The 18,292-nt window shown below is 45.3% G+C and overlaps 4 protein-coding genes across 4 annotated transcripts; 1 reads left to right on the top strand and 3 right to left on the bottom strand.

Annotated features, from left to right (window-relative positions):
- The first annotated feature begins 644 nt into the window (after nucleotides 1-644).
- LOC124691053 (2-(3-amino-3-carboxypropyl)histidine synthase subunit 1-like) lies at nucleotides 645-2,797 on the top strand. Its single transcript, XM_047224338.1, has 2 exons — nucleotides 645-2,031; nucleotides 2,748-2,797. Exons 1-2 carry the CDS (start codon nucleotides 645-647, stop codon nucleotides 2,795-2,797), a joined length of 1,437 nt encoding a protein of 478 aa, XP_047080294.1.
- A 1,021-nt stretch (nucleotides 2,798-3,818) lies between these two features.
- Nucleotides 3,819-7,730, bottom strand: LOC124693557 (alcohol dehydrogenase class-3-like). Its single transcript, XM_047227036.1, has 9 exons — nucleotides 7,617-7,730; nucleotides 7,372-7,508; nucleotides 6,960-7,006; nucleotides 6,526-6,851; nucleotides 6,104-6,186; nucleotides 5,952-6,027; nucleotides 4,880-5,037; nucleotides 4,323-4,484; nucleotides 3,819-4,237 (listed from the first exon to the last, which is right to left on the bottom strand). The coding sequence occupies exons 1-9, from the start codon at nucleotides 7,654-7,656 to the stop codon at nucleotides 4,121-4,123; spliced, it is 1,146 nt and encodes a 381-aa protein (XP_047082992.1). The 5' UTR covers nucleotides 7,657-7,730; the 3' UTR covers nucleotides 3,819-4,120.
- Nucleotides 7,731-8,519: 789 nt separating this feature from the next.
- Nucleotides 8,520-11,617, bottom strand: LOC124693556. The gene is made up of 9 exons (XM_047227035.1): nucleotides 11,357-11,617; nucleotides 11,199-11,258; nucleotides 10,798-10,845; nucleotides 10,589-10,721; nucleotides 10,413-10,489; nucleotides 9,881-9,976; nucleotides 9,722-9,792; nucleotides 8,772-8,826; nucleotides 8,520-8,668 (listed from the first exon to the last, which is right to left on the bottom strand). Exons 1-9 carry the CDS (start codon nucleotides 11,600-11,602, stop codon nucleotides 8,552-8,554), a joined length of 903 nt encoding a protein of 300 aa, XP_047082991.1. The 5' UTR covers nucleotides 11,603-11,617; the 3' UTR covers nucleotides 8,520-8,551.
- Nucleotides 11,618-13,225: 1,608 nt separating this feature from the next.
- LOC124688960 lies at nucleotides 13,226-13,905 on the bottom strand. Its single transcript, XM_047222577.1, has one exon. The coding sequence runs from the start codon at nucleotides 13,785-13,787 to the stop codon at nucleotides 13,329-13,331; it is 459 nt and encodes a 152-aa protein (XP_047078533.1). The 5' UTR covers nucleotides 13,788-13,905; the 3' UTR covers nucleotides 13,226-13,328.
- Between the last annotated feature and the right edge of the window lie 4,387 nt (nucleotides 13,906-18,292).

The raw sequence follows: 18,292 nt of genomic DNA, 5'->3' as shown, positions 1-18,292 counted from the left end.
GAACTCAGTCTTGGATGATTCAGAGCTAACTATATGCAATCATGATTCAGAACTAACTGTTTTATTTTCGGTCAAAAAAAAAACTGTTTTATTTGGGTGATGGGCAGTGTTGGTAGCAGGATATGAATCTTATTGTCACATCACCATCTATTTAACTAAGTTTGCATCCCTTTTCTAGCTATATTGATTTTTTCTTAAACCCAAACCACAAGCAAGAAAGCAAGCAACCCAGGAACTATGATTTTTATCACTGAAGCACAAACCAAATCGCAGAGATTACCTGCTGGCCTGAAGCTGTCGCTGGAGCTTGCACGCATCGCTCGCGAGGGACGCGGGGGTGGGTGCCCCGCCAGGCCTGTATCCACGGTGGCGCCGCCCATGGATGGATGGATGGGAGGGCCAGCAAGTGATGACGGCGGGCGAGGCGGAGGCGGGGAGGCAGATGAATGGCAACGACGGAAGGAAGAAGACGACGCCGACAAGCTAAACTGGGCCAAGACCCAAGAGAATGCCCATTTTGGCCCAGTGCGCTGCTGGGCTTCCCTTGCTGCTCCCGCTCGCGAAGAGACCCGTTTCGTCCACGTCCAGTGCTGCTAGGACAAAGCAAAACCCCTCTCTCGTCCTCCCCACCCGCCGCCGCCGCCATGGACGCCGGCGACCCCTCCACCGCGCTAGTCGCCACCGCGGCAGACCCATCCCAAAGCACCAAGAAGAAGGCCCCCAAGCGATTCATCCACACCCCGATCCCGCCCTCCATCCTCTCCGACCCCACCCTCGCCGCCGCCGCCACCTCGCTCCTCCCGGCCGCCTACAACTTCGAGCTCCCGAAAACCGCCCACCGCATCCGCGCCTCAGGCGCGCGCCGCGCCGCGCTGCAGCTGCCCGAGGGCCTCCTCCTCTTCTCCCTTCCCCTCTCCCACATCCTCGGCCCCTTCCTCGCCGCCCACCCCTCCAACGACGTGCTCATCCTCGCCGACCCGACCTACGGCGCCTGCTGCCTGGGCGACCGCCCCGCCAGGGCGCTCGCCGCCGACCTCCTCGTCCACTACGGCCACTCCTGCCTCGTGCCCGTCACCTCCTCCCTCCTCCCGGTGCTCTACGTCTTCGTCGAGATCCGCGTCGACGCGCTCCGCCTCGCCGCCGCCGTCCGCGGCGCCTTCCCGGACCCGGCGGCCGCGCCGCGCCTCGCGCTCGCCGGCACCGTGCAGTTCATCGCGGCCGTGCACGCCGCGCGCGAGATGCTCGCGCGGGACGGGTACCGCGACATCGTGGTCCCGCAGGCGAAACCCCTCTCCGCCGGCGAGATCCTCGGGTGCACCGCGCCTACTCTGAAAAAATCAGAGGGTGTGGGCGTGGTGGTGTTCGTCGCCGACGGCAGGTTCCACCTCGAGGCGTTCATGATCGCCAACCCCGGGGTGAAGGCCTACCGGTTCGACCCGTTTCTTGGTGTGCTCGTGCTGGAGGAGTATGACCATGTTGGGATGAAGCGGGCGAGGAAGGAGGCGGTGCTGGCAGCGAGGAAGGCCACGAGCTGGGGAGTTGTGCTTGGCACGCTTGGCCGACAGGGGAGCGTGAAGGTTCTCGACCGGATCGTAGAGCATCTGGAGGAGAAAGGGTTGGAGCACATGGTGGTGCTCATGTCCGAGCTCTCCCCGACCAGGATGGAGCTGTTTGGGGATTCTGTGGATGCATGGGTGCAGATTGCGTGTCCTCGGTTGTCGATCGATTGGGGGGAGGGATTCAAGAAGCCGGTGCTGACAACGTTCGAGTTTGATGTTGCACTAGGGTATGTTCCTGGGTGGTGGGAGAAAGGTAGTAGGGAATGTGGCAGTGGAGGTAGCAGTGGCAGTGGCTGCTGCTCAGGATCAGGAACTTGCGGAGATGGTGATTGCAGTAGTGGCGACTGTGGTGGAAATGATTTTGGAGGGGAGTATCCGATGGATTACTATTCGCAGGACGGGGGTGATTGGAATGGCTGCTACATGAAGAAGAAACCCTCCACTGGCGAGAGAAGGCCGCGAGTTCGAATCGGTAATTGTCCTCTAGTAGTTTTGCACACGACTTTGTTCTGTTCTTTCCTTTCTCATGTCTTCTATTTAGTGTTTGTCAGCGTTAGTGACACTTTCATATGTTTAAGTGATTAGCTTAAATTGACAAACTAAAATAGATACATCTTGCCATCAGAGGAGATCCGTACCATGGAAGTATTACAATCCATGCTTTAATTTTTCCATGGTAATCTCATTGAACTAGTGTTGTTTTTCTGAAGAAAGGCAAGAGTAAAAATACATAGTAGGAGAAAAATATGTATCTCTGTACTGTGCTCGTACCAAAGAGCATACTGTAATGCAGCAAAGTTCTCTCTTAAGTTTATTATTCGTCACAGTTGGTAATTAGTAGTTAGTCTCCTGAGAGGAAAAGACTGAACAGCTAGGCCTTTGTTGTGAAAAATTGTATAGTTTCTTTATGAATCATTCTTTGAGAATTTGAGATGTTCACCTAGGTTGTTCGCAGGTAAAGATTACCACTCTTGCAGAAAAAAAAACACTTAGTATTTTGTGTGCTTTCTTTCGGATGTGGAGTAATGTTTGCAAGTGTTTGTAAATATCTCCCATGAATTGCTCCACTGCAGTTTGACTGCTGTGGTTTATTCAATTAGTGCCAACAAGTTGTGCTTGACACAAAATTTGTGCAATTTGTTATATTGGTCCAGCACTCACTGATACTTTACCAATTCTTATTATCAGGCGGCAGTGTTCAAGTTGAGGAGAAGCAGGGAAATGAAACATCGTTCTGAGGTTATGGAAGCCAACCCAATCGAACAGCTTCATGGCATCCAGTATTTTTGACAGCAGAGTTTACTCCTAGCCTTATCATGCTTCAGGGAATGCAGTTTAGGAAAACGGGCTTATTTAAGCATCAGGATACTCTGTCCTCCTTTATCGAACAAGCCAATTTACGAATTTGCCTTTGCCAATACTGTAGCTGAATACCTGAGATGTATGTGTATTTATCTTTCTTGCACCACACTGTAAAATATGTATTCTTTTACTGGCTGGATCTTTCCAAAAGTATGAAATATGATTTGGCTTCAGTTATCAGACTATTGGATTTGATATTACAAATGTGGATTGGACATTGCAAATCTACTTTATAGAATATTAATTTCTAGACACGGTAATTCAATGCTTCAAATTTCTATAAAACTCTTGTGGTTTATTCGGAGGTAGTTGGAATGGAGGGTGGTTTCCAGATGACACCCATTTCCGAAGCCAATATTCACCAGTCAACAAGTAGAACATACTAGAGTTCTTACAGCAACAACTTCAACCAACACAACATATATTATAGAAGTGCTTCTCGTTCAACAGTTTATATGGCAAACGAGTTCTTCTTGAAGCAGGCACAAGGCTGTATTACAGTTTTGCTATCGGTTATTTTGATCTCCACCTTCCAATTTAGCAATCAAATGAAGCATTGTTGTAAAGTTCTAGATATCAACAGCTTCATGGCGTCCGGTACTTCGACACTAGTGATCAGCCTTAGCATTCTGATACTTAAGGCAACAGAAGTCGGTGTCAGCTGCAGAGGAACTAGCCAGTTCTGAACGAAGGCATCAGACAAGCCAATTGGCAAATGCTTCGATATGGTAGATGTATATATTTATCTTTACAGCACCATGCTGTAAAATTCGGGTTCTGCTATTATTTTACTAGCCAAACCTTGTGCAGCATGCGAAATGTTGCCAGTTTAAGAAGCATTCATTTCTGTTTTGGACCTAATTACCAAAGCTACAGATTTGACACTGGGACATGTGGTTAACTGGAGAGGGTGTGTTCCAGCCGATATCCGACTAAGCTTAATTGCTTAATTGTTGCGCATATTTTCAAAGGCAACAGATATACAAGTCATCGACAAGTAAAAGATACTCGAGATTTGACAGGAACAATCCGAACCATCCAACACAACATATTATTATACCAGCGGTTCACCTTCAAGACTTTCTAGGCCAACGGGGCAAACAAGTTCTAGTCCCAGGTGGGGGACGCGGATATGCATTACTACTCCACATGATGCGAACACACCAGCTTCAAAGCAGCTACCACGCGTAACACAGTCCTCAGTGCTCCATCGCCAACACACAGCGCAAGCAACCGCCATCGTGCAGCAGGTCGAACGCCTTGTTTATGTCAGTCAGGTTCATGTTGTGGGTGATGTACTCGTCCACCTTGATCTCCTGTGGATGGTACGAGGTCAGGTTTTGTTTGTCATGAAAGAATACTCCTAGATGCGGTTTTTGGCTGTTTGAGATGGTACGATACCTTGTTCATGTACTTCTCAACAAGCCATGGAACCTGGCTCCGGCTCTTGAAGCCACCGAAAGCTGTTCCCTTCCAAACACGGCCCGTGACAAGCTGGAATGGTCGTGTTGAAATCTCCTGGCCAGATGCAGCTACACCAACAATGACAGAGGTACCCCAGCCCTACAGGTAAACCATAATCAGCAAAGACAAGATCTTATACTTCGAGATGACTGGAAAACTGTAACAGAAGGCAAGATATTTTACTTCTAAATGACTATAAAACAAGAAACAGAAGAGATGTACGAATGCGAATGTGAATGTGAAAACAGATAGATACACCATGTTTCCATTTAAAGTAACAGCATAGAAGAATACCATGGAATTTATTCTTTTCAGGTCAAGTATATTACGTTTATTCAAAAAATAGACACAGCAATACACTGATAGCATCATTTCAAGACTGAATTTCTTAGGTAACATACTTGTAGGACGAGTTGCGTATTAATATGTGAGGTGTGTTATCGGTTTGCAACAGTACACAATGTTCATAAACATAAGCTGCAACTCTAGCTTACCTTGTGGCAGCATTCAAGTGCAGCTCTCATGATAGAAACATTTCCGATGCATTCAAAGCTGTAGTCCACGCCACCATCTGTAAGGTCAACTATGACCTGCTGGATTGGTTTGTCATGGTCTTTTGGGTTCACAAATTCTGTAACACCGAATTTCTTAGCTGCAAACAGCAAGGGGAGAACAAAGAATTATGAAACGAACATTATCGCTAAATGATCACATCCAGTACTAAGGACAATGAGATCAACAAGCAAGGTAACAAGTACTCCCACCGTCCACAAATAAGTGGACGTGCGGGTTTTTCAAGAGGGATTATCAAGTGGAGAGACAATTGCATTGGGAAGGAGCAAACCAACATCTCTCTTCTCTTTAATTATTTTACCTCCAATAAGCTAAGAGCATGTAGAAAATCAAGATAACATGTGCTGAATATTATTGGGTTTGATTTGCGTGCGATGAGAGAGAAGCAATTTTCGTTACATTAAAGTGCATTGGAAACATAGAAGTACACTCTTTTATGGATAAAGTTTGAAGCTAAACGTGCACTTATTTGAGGACGGAGGGAGTACAGCATAAAGTTAATACATATTAGCATATTAACATGAGAAGAAAATAGATTTCATGACATCCGATATCTAGATCTGAATTTGCTTTAAAAAAATTGTCATACATGGCGCATTGCCCTGTGCATTGAAAGAAGACATAAAAGCCCAGGAAACTTCTGGTTTATATTACTTAGATTCTAGATACTGTATGTGGGATTTAACCCAACCAACCATTATATTAAAGATTTCTTTTACACACACTAGACTGGGGAGAACAATTTCAGCTTCTACTCACAGCAACCAAAACTTTTATAAAGGCTTCCATCTTCTGGCAGAGAACAAAAATGTGAGGTGTTCTCCTTTAGAGGAAAATAACATAATTCCGCCGTCCGGAAATAAGTGACTCGGATTTGTCTAGATTCGCATGTATCTATACACTAAAACACGTCTAGAGGCAGTACTAGTTTCAAAGCTTTCATGGGAACAAAATGTACGGCGAAGAAGAAATACAGAGAAACTTGAACCATACCAACATCAAACTTGTTGGTATCAATGTCAATGCCAATAATCCGAGAAGCACCAGCTGTTTTTGCCCCCTCAGCAACCTAAAATGGAAGTTCAAATGTCAAGCTAACTTTCCAGACTCAGTTACACAAGTACGTCGAAATATATTTCACTTACTGCAAGTCCAACTGTGCCAAGGCCAAAAATAGCAACAATGGAACCTGCTTCAACCTTTGCGGTATTCCATACTGCTCCAAGGCCTACGCAATTGTAATTTGTAAGATATATAGAAAACATAACTATTTTTGGAAATTATGTAATGGATAGTCACAAGATCGTCAAAGTGCTACAGGTGTAAACAACAGTATGGAATCATGTATCCAGTTTGCCAAGAAAAGAGTAGGAACTTTGCGGCACCATGACACAAATGAAGAAAAACCCACATTCTTACACTTTACTATTTAGATAAAGGAATCCTAAATTAAGAAAGTGATCCTAGTAACATGTGAAATTATACAACAATCCTATTTGGTGGCAAACCTAGACTGCTAATAAATAAAACACAGGATCTGCTCAAGGAAACTGTGGCGATACCCTACCAGTAGAAACACCACAGCCAAGCAGGCAGACTTTATCCAGGGGCGCCTGCGGGTTGATCTTCGCGACACTGACGTCATGCACAACGGTGTACTGGCTGAACGTCGACGTCCCCATGAAATGGTAAATGGGCTTCCCATTCACCGAGAAGCGGCTCTTGCGGTCGCTCATCATGACCCCTACCCCTGTGGCCGCACGGACCTTGCCGCAGAGGTTGGTCTTCCCGCTCTTGCAGAACTTGCACTCCTTGCACTCTGCTTGGTAGCAAGGGATGACGTGGTCCCCGGGCTGCACGTCAGTTACCCCTTCGCCGACGCTCTCGACGATTCTGTCGTCGTAGACGAAAGTAAACTCATCAGCCAGCGCCCGGGCGCACAGTTACCTTGGCTTAGCTGTACGTGACTGTAGATGAAACGACGCAGATTTATAAGCTTACCCGGCAGCTTCGTGGCCGAGGATGCAGGGAAAGAGACCCTCCGGATCCTGCATAGAAAATCTGAAAATGAGACCTAGAAGTCAAGTGATCCTCAATTGCTCGGTCAACCCGCTTTCACCCATCCAGTTCACAATGATGTGGGAAGAAACATCGGCCTAGTTGCAATATAATTTGCCACGAATTAGAAGATCGTTGGTGCGGCGGAACACTAAGGAAAGGAAAATCCAGTTCCATTCGGCGGAGCCACTGAACTACTACCAGCATCGGATAAGTGGTTGGGGACGGGAGAGACAGTGACTACCAGTACCAGTGCAAGTGACAAGCCCTTGGAAGTTAGAACAGCACCACGAAACCTAGATTCAGAGAAGCACACGGCCACACGGCACGGGAGAGCGGGGGAGGGAGGGGGTACCTTGCCGCTCCAGGTGTAGTAGTCGGTGTGGCAGAGCGCGGTGGAGAGGACCTTGATGCGGACCTCGCCGGCCTGCGGCGGCGCCACCTGCACGTCCTCGATCACCAGCGGCTGGTTCGCCTCGTACGCCACCGCCGCTGCAACCCACCCGCCCGCCGCTCCAGATCAGACCGAATAGTTCCAAAAAAACACCGGCCGGGGCTACGGCGGCCCCGGTTACCTGGCGCCGGGGTCGGAGGGGTTACCTTTGCAGGTGATGACCTGGCCGGCGGTGGAGGACGCCATTGATTCCGTCGGCTTGCGGTGGATGCGGTGGTGGGCTGTGGGGAACTGGGGATTGAGATAGGGGAAGGTGGAGACGAAGGAGAAGATGTGTGGGGTTTTTGCCTGGTGAAGGCCGGGCTGGGCCGGGCTGGGCTGGGCCGGGCAGGGCTGGGCTTACAGTGGGTTTGGGCTGGCGAAATTATTGCGATGCCAGGCTGGCAGATCGGTCTGAGATACTAACGGAAAATGCGATCCTCCGAGATTCCCTCGGAAAAAGAATCCTGAAGCTTCGTATGGAACAAAATGGAACCAGAATTACAAGGGGCACCACTCTGCTGTGCTGTCTGTTCCTAGGGAAGAACACTGTGCCAGGCATCCAAAATGGAATGAGACTGGCTGAGAACAATAATCTGGAACGTTGGAACTTCAGACAAAACAAAACTGACCTCCAGATTCTTCTCTTTGAAATGAGATTGAAATTGGTCTTACGGAGCAATAAAATCCACAATGAAGTAAAACATTAGTGTTCCGCCGCTGGCCGTCGCGCCAGAATTCGTGTTTTCAACATTCCTTGTGAATCCTTTTGGTACATCATAATATTCCCCATAGCAACACTTACAGAAATGAAGGGGAATAGATAGCATGCCATAAGCTGTAAGTAATCAGTACCAACATGTTTCAACTTTTTCCACTTCAGTAACTCGGGCTAGCTTCAGACGAACACACAAAACTTGATCTTGTTTACAAAAGTACACAAAACTCTATGCACCCACGCGCATATGGTTCGCCGTTTATTCACGAAAGGGCAACGGAGATTTTATTTAACTCATGGTAGCATTACAGTCTTCTAGGGTAAGACACCTTTCTGTTTAAAAAAGGGTAAGACACCTCAACAGTTTTAGAAACTGGCAGGTAGTTACTTCGATTTGTCCTCGGGGTCAATCTGCTGGGCTAGTACGACGAGCCCTACAGCCGCGGCCACCGATAAGGCAGTAGATGTGTAGCCAAGAACAACTAGCGCGACCTTGAGCGCCTGCATTGGAAAGAAAAACAAGTATATTGAGAGAAGGTGGCAGGATGGTGAGCACAAAATCCCCATGGAGCAATATATAGCCTTCAAATTCTCTTGCCATTACCTGGGTGTCGTCTGGATTGCTCTGCACGCCTTGGGCTAGTTGCCAGGAGAAAAACCTATACCAGGAAGTAAATGTGGTATTTAAAACAAGCAAGTCTTTGGTGGGATATTTAGTACATGAAGCATGATGACACAAGTCAACAGTGACAGGTGCATGCTACCAGACTTGCAAACTTGCATAAAGACAATGGGCTATCTGTAAATTTAGTAAAAACTGCTGCAGATGAGCAATGATACTTCATACAGGGCGCTCTGGTTTCCCGGTGCTACTTGCAGTTACTATATCAGCAATCTGTACATAACTATTTTCTTCAATAATTCAACTTGATATAGTGACTCCCATCACAAATCCAGAACAGTGGATGGTTTGGAAGGCTTTGACCTGATCTTTCGATTTATAACGTGTGAAAATCCATAGAAAGAGGGAAGTCATCATCATCCCATTTATCGATCACTATGCATGTCACTACCATGCACAACTGCTACCATGGCAAGTGGGAGGACTGGCAAACCCGGGTTTTTTTTATCATGATGTGAGAGCGCGCACGACCGGATTGTGTGATGCACACGCCTGAGTGTCGATTAATTTAGTATATGAAGCATGATGCATGGATCCTTGATTAACTTATAATGCATGTTCATAGAATGGTATTGACCAACATATTGCATTAACATTATATTTGATAAGATAAGGAATCATTCACACTGAATCAAATCGGCATAAAAATGTGTTGTATAAGACGCCTGCAACTAGAATATAAGGAGCATCCAGTAAAATACTTCTGTGAAATCGATAGCTATAATACCGCATCTACTTATTTATTGATATTGGTCAGAAGTGCCACTGGAAGTAACATGTGGCATGTTCCTTATAATATTGTAAGTCATGCACAGCAACTGACCAAGAAAAGGACTGCTTCGATGACATGCAGTATGAGTCTGGAAGTTTACCCGAAAACCAGTCCAATTGCAGCACCGATATAGGCATTTTGTGCTGTCAATTCAAATTGAAGCTCTCCAAACTGACAAGGTAAGGGCATGAGAATCAGATCATATACACAGTTCACCTAAAGGTGAATAGGTGATCAAAGTGCAGAGAGGCAAATTTACCTTCAGCTTCCTTTTTTCTTTCATAGCCTGTACTTCAGCCTGAATCACTGGGCGTTTCGACAAAACCTTACCGATCTTGATCATTGTTTCGGAAATCTACAGGAAAACAATGAGAGATACATGCCTGGCTTAAGTCCACCTTTTGAAAAAACAATTCTAAGAACAGGATGCAAGGTAATTGAGCCTTGCTCAGCATGAAGAACAGGATACAATTCTAAGAACAATGAGAGACTAAGCATGAAGCCATGCATCAGCATGGTGATACAATGAATCTGAGAGTTTTCTTCTGTCCCAACAGGTCAAACTCCTGTCACTAACATACTAACATTCAGATGGTTTTAGCCTGCTGCAACCAATCTTACACAAATGCTGGACATGCAACTAACCCCCTCATTGGCACCAGCCACCAATTGTATGGTAATGACATGAAGTCATGTTTGTGACATAACCAAATCATAATCCAGCACTAGGCAAATGTGCCTAAAAAAAATTCTGAAGAACAGCATGAATAGACGATGAGTGAGTGGCTAACCTTCTTGAATTCTCCATTGCCATACTGTCCCATAGTCTGAAACTTCTTTCCAGCTGACCCCAGCCGCTTGCCAAATGCTACGCTATGTAAAGAAAACAGCAAGGAACACAACCTTCAATCAAGAAACCACGCCACGTAGAAAACAAAATCCTGACAATATCGGATGAAATCCGTGCCTGATTTGGCGCTTGCAGTCAAGTAGGGCGCCATCGTCGGCAGCTGCTTGGCAAGGTTATTTGATGCCGATGTGTCGGCCATCTCCCATGCTTTTGCCAGGTCCAGCAACAGATCGCCGACTTCTTGACCACACTGTCTCTCAGCAGGTAAACAACAACAGTGAACACAATGTTTAGTAGATCTAATCAGTGAGCTCTGAGGTACATACCTCGTTGAGAACAGGCCCGTTGGAGAGATCGAATGCCGCATCATTGAGCTTCAAAAAAAAATCAAACACAACTTGTTGGATGGAATTAAAATAGAAATTCTTTATTACAATTCAAACTTGCCGTAGTGCTGCAATTTTAGTATGCGTTGTTCGGCATCACACAGGCACAATTCTGAAGAGCATGATAACATTGTATATCCAAAATCAAGTTTCACATTTGTTTAGCCACTAAGCAGTCAAATAATAAAGGGGTGAATCAGTTCAGTTAAGCACAAGTTAGGTAGCTTTTGCCAGTTACATTCTGATGCTTACTGTGATTATCCCCAGTGAGTGTACAGTCATTAACTGATTAGATAAATATGAGTTTGGGTCGAGTTGCGAAGGGGGTAGTGAATGCTTACGTCGAGCCGAAGGTCGCGGGGCAGCAGAGACAGGAATTTGGGAGGGAGAACCAAGCAATCCTACCAACAGAACATCTCAATCAGAACCTCTCGAATCCACAGAGCGCACCAAATCTTCAAACCAATGCAGACAGGAGGTGCTAGATATATCGGCTTACCGCGAGTTCTTGGAGGAGCGGCAGGACGGGCTCCTCGTCAGGGTCGGCCCCGCCGCCGGTCGATGAGGAGGCGATGGGCTTGGAGGAGTCGGAGGAGACGGCGCGCACCGGAGGCGGAGACCGACGCCGCCGGAGATGGAGGTGCGGGGGGAGGGAGGAGCTGGAGCACGAGGCGGAACCGGCGCCGGCGCCGGCGGCCGGGAGAAGCGAGGCGAGCAGTGGGCGGCGGAGCACGGCGGTGGCCATTCCGAACGGCTGAGCTATTTTTTCTCGTTTTTCTTTTTTTTTTCGCTTTGTTTTTTGTTTTCGTGTCGGAGACGTGCCTGGGCCCACGCTATCACTTCTCTTCCAATGGAATTGGGCACAAATCTTGTTGTTTCTTCTGAGTTAGCCACGTCAGAAATACGAGAAAAATGACACATGATACGTGTAGGTTCGAGGAAATGATTCGCAAAAAAAGGTTCGAAGAAATGACAAAAATAATACGCGCGCCATTGATGTGTACGGTAGAGATGTGAAACCATAATAGACTGTTTTCTTCGATACACATTCCTGAAGCAACTGTTATTTACTTTGTGAACATGTTTGGTACTTTCTCTGTTTCTAGATATAAGTCATATAGTTTTTAGCATAAAAACTAAAGAACTCATATTAGGAGATAATTACACTAGGTTTCGATACGATTGGCCATGTATATTTGACGTGACAAACATAGAAGACTTTGGAAACATAATCAAATCTCTAAAAAAATAATCCATACAAATGGTGCATACATGACACCCTATATTTTAGAATTTTTCGCAAAAACTATATGGCTTCTATCTATGAAAGGAGGGAGTATTTCGTAGAAACACACTAGTTTTTGTAGCAGTCTTGAAATTTCTACAGTGCACAATGTCAGAGTGTGACTAGAGTGAGGAAAGAGAACCAACCCGTGGTTGGATGGTTAGGAAGGACGATGGCTCTGCAGCCGCACTGAGTTCAAATCCCGAGTTGACACTTTGATGTCTCATAAAGGCGGAATATTCTTCAGTGGGAGGCGACGTTCCCGTCGACAGCGAGACGCCTGTGGTGACTTCGTCAATCTCAAGACCCGTCGGATCAGTTATTCAACGCAGTCTCCTGGAGGTGCTCATAGGGGTAGGGTGTGCGTGTGTGCGTTCATAGGGGTGAGTGTGTACGCGTATGTATGAGCGTCTTTGATTGTACTGTGTTTCGCAAAAAAAAAGACTAGAGTGAGGAAACAGTAGTAGGGAAGAAAGAACTCAAAGAAGAAAAATCGAGGGACAGAGAAGGTATACAAGTGGAGGGATGGAGTTGTTGATCGGCGAAATTGATGGGTGTTACAATGACGATGACCTCCACCATAGGTTTACGCATAGCCGGATGGGTAATTGGCATCCCTTCAACCTCGGAGGAGGGGTCTTATTGGTATGCTATGATGACCGAACTTGACGTTGTTGGTGTCAATGATACCGTTTGTTGGGACGGAGAAAGAAGGGAAAGAGTATGATGAGCGGGGCAAAGACGAAGTAGGTGACGGGGAAGGAAGAGCGTCGACGGTATCTCATTGGGACAAAGGTGGAAGGGGAGAAGAAATAGGTGGAGGAGACGGTCGTTTTGTAAGATTACATCACAAAATAATAATATAGCTGCTCTTGTTATTCATTTCTCGGGAAGTTCTTTAGATTTTTTCAAAATCCATGTTTATACAAAAATTCTTAGAACAGAGAGGGAGAGATTCCCTTTTGGTTTTTGGCATGCTCCAAAGCCAAGTCGGTTCTTCCATCAAACAACAAAGCGGAATTCTTCTCCAAACAATGTGTATGATTTTGTTGCATTCAAACCATAGCGGAATTCTTACTCATATTACACCACAAAAGCCATGAACAAATAACGAGATAGCCATTTAAGCACTAAACCCCAAACATCGCATGGGCCAAAAAATGCCACGGGGCCGACCCATCTCTACCTAGACCTCAGGCTTGAGGATGCCATTGACGACGGACAAGCCCACGAGCACCCCGAGCGCCTCGGCGCCGGCGACCGCCCCGGCCTGCACGAGCGCGTCGCCGGCGAGCCCGGCCTCCGCCACCAGCTGCATGCCCTCCCCGGCGACCTCCTTCCCGACCTCCGCCACCGCCTCGCCGCCGGCCTCCGCGGCCTCCACCGCCTCCCGCGCAGCCTCGACCGCCGCCTCCTCCGCCCGCTCCAGCCTCTTCCGGACGCCGAAGAACCCGATGCTGCCCGCGGCGTTCGCGGACGGTGCCACCGCCGCGATAGACGACCCTGCCCCCGCTGCAGACATGAGGAGGAGCACGGCCGAGCGCCGGTCGAACCGTGCCGTGGAGGCTGAGGCGACGACGGTGCGGCGCCGGGCGGCGGATGGCGCGGCGTGGAGGGCGAGGCTGGACGCCGCGGAGATGGCCATGGCCGTGTGTGGGAGCTTGGTGGCCTCGGCGCGATCGGCTCGGGCGTGCGTGCGGTTCGGAGTGTGGTGGTAGTGGTGTGTGTGGCTGCTGCTCCCGTAGTGAAGCTAGGAGGATGTGGTGGTGAACACCGGTGGTGGTTTGGTACTTTGGTTGCCTCTCGTGGCGCCAACGAGGAGGAGACGTCACGCTCACATTGGTGGTACCCGATTGATCTGTTTGATTTTTCTGAGCAAAATGTTCTACTCCGTATTTTCCTTTATGTTTCTAGCATCCTTAGGGGAAACTCTTTTGTCTTATTGATTCCTAGAATCCTCGTAACATTTGAACCTAGTGGCATAGCTAGCTCCCAGCGACACGCGGCGGCAGCATCCACTGGAAATAGTGCAGACATGCAGGTTAAAAAGCTGGTATTTGCTGGATATTGAAGTGCATTTGAAACATATTAAAAAATGTAAAAAAATAAAAATATCTCGTGTATATCTTGATATGTTACATGCTCACAAAGTTGTTTCAGCAAAAACCGACATGTTTTGTGCTCTTTGTAAAAAAGAAAAAAAATGGTGCTAAAATACTCTATTTCTCGAGACATCTTTTTGTCTTTTTTTTTACACTGAGCATATAAATTGTCGGTTTTATTGCACGTATAGAACATGTCCCCATGTCCCTCTACATGCAAATTTTTTTCCTAATTTTTAACTTTTAAAGTATGTTTTGTACATACCGGGTGCATATGCACCAGGGATCAGTTTTGAGTTTCGCGTATTTGCTAGGCAAAACTTCAAGGAGGTGCACACAAGCTAGCCCTGCCCGACTCCAATGGCCGTTAAGCTCTGCCACAGTTTGAACCCTAAAAATTTAAGGTTTGTTTGATTTGAATGATTTTTGGAACGCAAGAATAGAAAAGTTGCAGAATTAGAATGCCATGTAATTAAAGTTCAATCCTATATAATTTAGAACCTATAGGATGTGTTCGTTTGATAATTTCGTTGCCTCTAGTGGCACTAGCTTGATTTGTTTATTTTGTGTGCAAAATGTCTTTATTTTCCTTTATGTTATTAGCCCTTTTAGGGAAACTCTGCCACTTTCTTTTATCTATTTGGATCCTAGAATTTTCGTAATATCTAAACCCTAAAACCTTATATAAATCCCTTTGGGTTATCATACTGAAGTAATCAAGTTTCTACATAATGCATTCATATACCCCTGGTTGAAGTGATATTAACATGAGCTAAAACATTTTTATTCTTTAGTCTGGTGTGTTTTGCTTTATCTCCTTAATCACCTACAATTCTGGTGCTTCTTCTATATGTACAATTTGAACACGTTACTCATTCCATGATACATGACATCTCAACCATGTTTTTTTCTTCAGTTTCTTCATTTAAAAAAATCCCTCCTAGGACTATCTTGTGTTCTTTCATTCCAATAGTACCTATGGTCACCAGTAATCTCAAAGAGAAAAATTCCCTTAAACGTAGATTTTTTTTTGGCTGTGATTGTATGTCCCGCAGAATAACTAAGTTATAGTAAGGAATGGTATGCAATGGTATTTGTAAATTTGTTGGTGATCTAGAGTTTGCCAACAGTTTGAAAAGTTTCTTATGTTTTTCTTTTTGATGCAATATGGTATGTCACAAATTCAACATTGTGGAAAGTTTTGCTTTTTTTTCTTTTTGGTGAAAATGGTATACCACAGATTCAAGATTCCAACGAGTATTAGCAAGCAATAGATACATGACTTAGATAATCAGATAAGTAGCAATATATTTTCTGATGTAGTTTTTTTAGTGTGCTCTCGAGAGAAAACGAGAGAAAACAAATGTCTTCTATGTCGCTCTCTAGTTTGCATCAATGATGGCATCCATTATTGTTGTGTAATTAGCGTTGTATTAAACCTCTTGTATGTTTTTCCTTTGATTTAATGTAATAGGTGTAATTAGTAAATTATATTATGTTATCCTTTTGTGTGTGAGATGTGAACATTGAATTTCCAAGAAGAAATATACTAGTTCGAGACAATGAACATCATATTGTAAAAGAAATCTTGTATGTGAAATTGCACATTGTTACATTTTGGAGTACAAATGTTTAAATATACGTTATTGGTATGGTAATATTAGCATTCAACCATAGTAGAAACTTAGATGTTTGTATAAATTTACCCATGTGCAGCTATTCATGTAGAAAACCAAATAGAGATGATAAGAAACCCCACACTTTTTACCATTTAATTGAGCGTTTCGATATCTTGTCAATCTCCACTTTGGTGGAGTAGCAAACGAAGCCATAATAGCTGACGAAGTCATAATGGAGGGTCATTTGTCTCATTGCCCTAGAGCACTTAGGTGCCTATCATGTTCCTCGTGATAAGTTGTAAACATATATATTCATTTTTCGGTTTGGTGTTATATTTCTAATGTTATTTTTTTATTATATGTTGGACTTAACTAAAAAAATCAAAGGGATACGGTAGGGGAAGCTCATACAGTGTTTTTTATATATAATAAGAATCCAATTCCGCGTCCGTGGAAACTTGAACTTGGGTTGTTGAGTTAAACATCCACTTCTCTAACCAAGTGAATTAATAATTCCAGAAGACACAAACTATCTTTTCTTTGTTCTTAAAACTCGTGTCCTTCCAAGGACAAGAAAAAACTAGGGAAAAACAAGAGTGTCTTTGGAAGCAGGTAAATACATTGCGAAAGGTGCCAGCTGATAACCCACAAGTATAGGGGATCGCAACAGTCTTCGAGGGAAGTAAAACCCAAATTTATTGATTCGACACAAGGGGAGGTAAAGAGTACTTATAAGCCTTAACAACTGAGTTGTCAATTCAGCTGCACCTGGAAAAGCACTAGTAACAGGGGTGATGTGAAAGCAGCAGTAATATGAGAGCAGTAGTAACGAGTAACACAGACAAATGTAATAGTAACACGGAGGCAATGGCACCAGAAAATAGTTGATACTACTTCCAATGACATGTAGGAACGAGTATATGATGATCAGAGATGGACCGGGGTTCTCAGCTATCTACACTAGTGGTAACTCTCCAATAACAAGTGTTGGGTGAACAAATTACAGTTGGGCAATTGATAGGATTGAAATAGCATTAAGACAGAACATCAAAATTATTAATCATGTAGGCATGTTTTCCATATATAGTCATACGTGCTCGCAATGAGAAACTTGTACAACATCTTTTGTCCTACCAGCCGGTGGCAGCCGGACCTCTAGGGAATCTACTGGAAATTAAGGTACTCCTTTTAATAGAGCACCGGAGCAAAGCATTAACATTGGTGAAAACATGTGATCCTCATACCTACGTCTTCCCCTCCAGTTATCCCGATTCTGTCGTCACTCGGGGCCTCAGGTTCCGGACATAGACATGTGCAAACAACTTGTAGATACAATCTAAGCAATAAGTATAGAGCTTAAATCTAAGATCATGCCACTCGGGTCCTAGTGACAAGCATTAAACACAACAAGATTGCAGCAACAATAACTTCATAAACTTTATAGTAACAATCCATCGGATCCCAACAAACACAACACCGATTACATCAGATGAATCTCAATCATATAAGGCAACTCATGAGATCATTGTATTGAAGTACATGGGGGAGAGAGTACCAACTAGCTACAGCTAGAACCCGTAGTCCATGGGGGAACTACTCACGGAGCATGATGGAGGCGGTGGCGTCGATGGAGATGGCTTCCGGGGCACTTCCCGTCCGGCGGCGTGCCGGAATAGAGATTCTGTCCCTCGAATTGGAGTTTCGCGATGGCGTGCGGCGCCCGGAGTCTTTCTGGAGTTTCGTCCATTGGTCTCGCGTTTTTAGGTCGAAAGGGGTCTTATAGGCGAAGAGGCGGCGCAGGAGGGCGCCTGGGGCCTCCTCACCATAGGCTGGCGCGACCAGGCCTGGGCCCGCGCCGCCTTATGGTGTGGTGGCCCTCTGGCCCGCCTCCGACTCTCCTTCGGTGTTCTGGGGTCTTCCGGGAAAAATAAGATACTGGGTCTTTGTTTCGTCGAATTCCGAGAATATTGCCCGAACAGCCTTTCTGAAACCAAAAACAGCAGAAAACAGGAACTGGCACTTCGGCATCTTGTTAATAGGTTAGTTCCGGAAAACGCATAAAAATATTATAAAGTGCGATCAAAACATGTAGGTATTATCATAAAACAAGCATGGAACATCAGAAATTATAAATACGTTGGAGACGTATCACCAGCCGATGTAGAGCATAAGTGTCTGCAGCACCTAGGGGAAGACTTACACAAAATATACTCCCTTTTATGCATTTTGTGTAACATTCAACTTCCATATGCAAATCTAATGTTCTACTCCCTTCCTACCAAAATATAAGACATTTTGCTAGGCTATTGGTACACAGAGGAAGTAGCTTTCTATATATGCTGATGCAGGAGGCTACATTAAACAATTCATCCATCTCAAGGTATATGGAAAATGATCTAATACTGAATTGACATACGAACTTTGTCATA

The sequence above is a fragment of the Lolium rigidum genome, chromosome 2, assembly GCF_022539505.1.
Source record: "Lolium rigidum isolate FL_2022 chromosome 2, APGP_CSIRO_Lrig_0.1, whole genome shotgun sequence".
In the NCBI taxonomy this organism is placed as follows: Eukaryota; Viridiplantae; Streptophyta; class Magnoliopsida; order Poales; family Poaceae; genus Lolium; species Lolium rigidum.
Note: the sequence above shows the minus strand (reverse complement) of the source record. Positions and strands in the feature narration are given on the sequence as shown.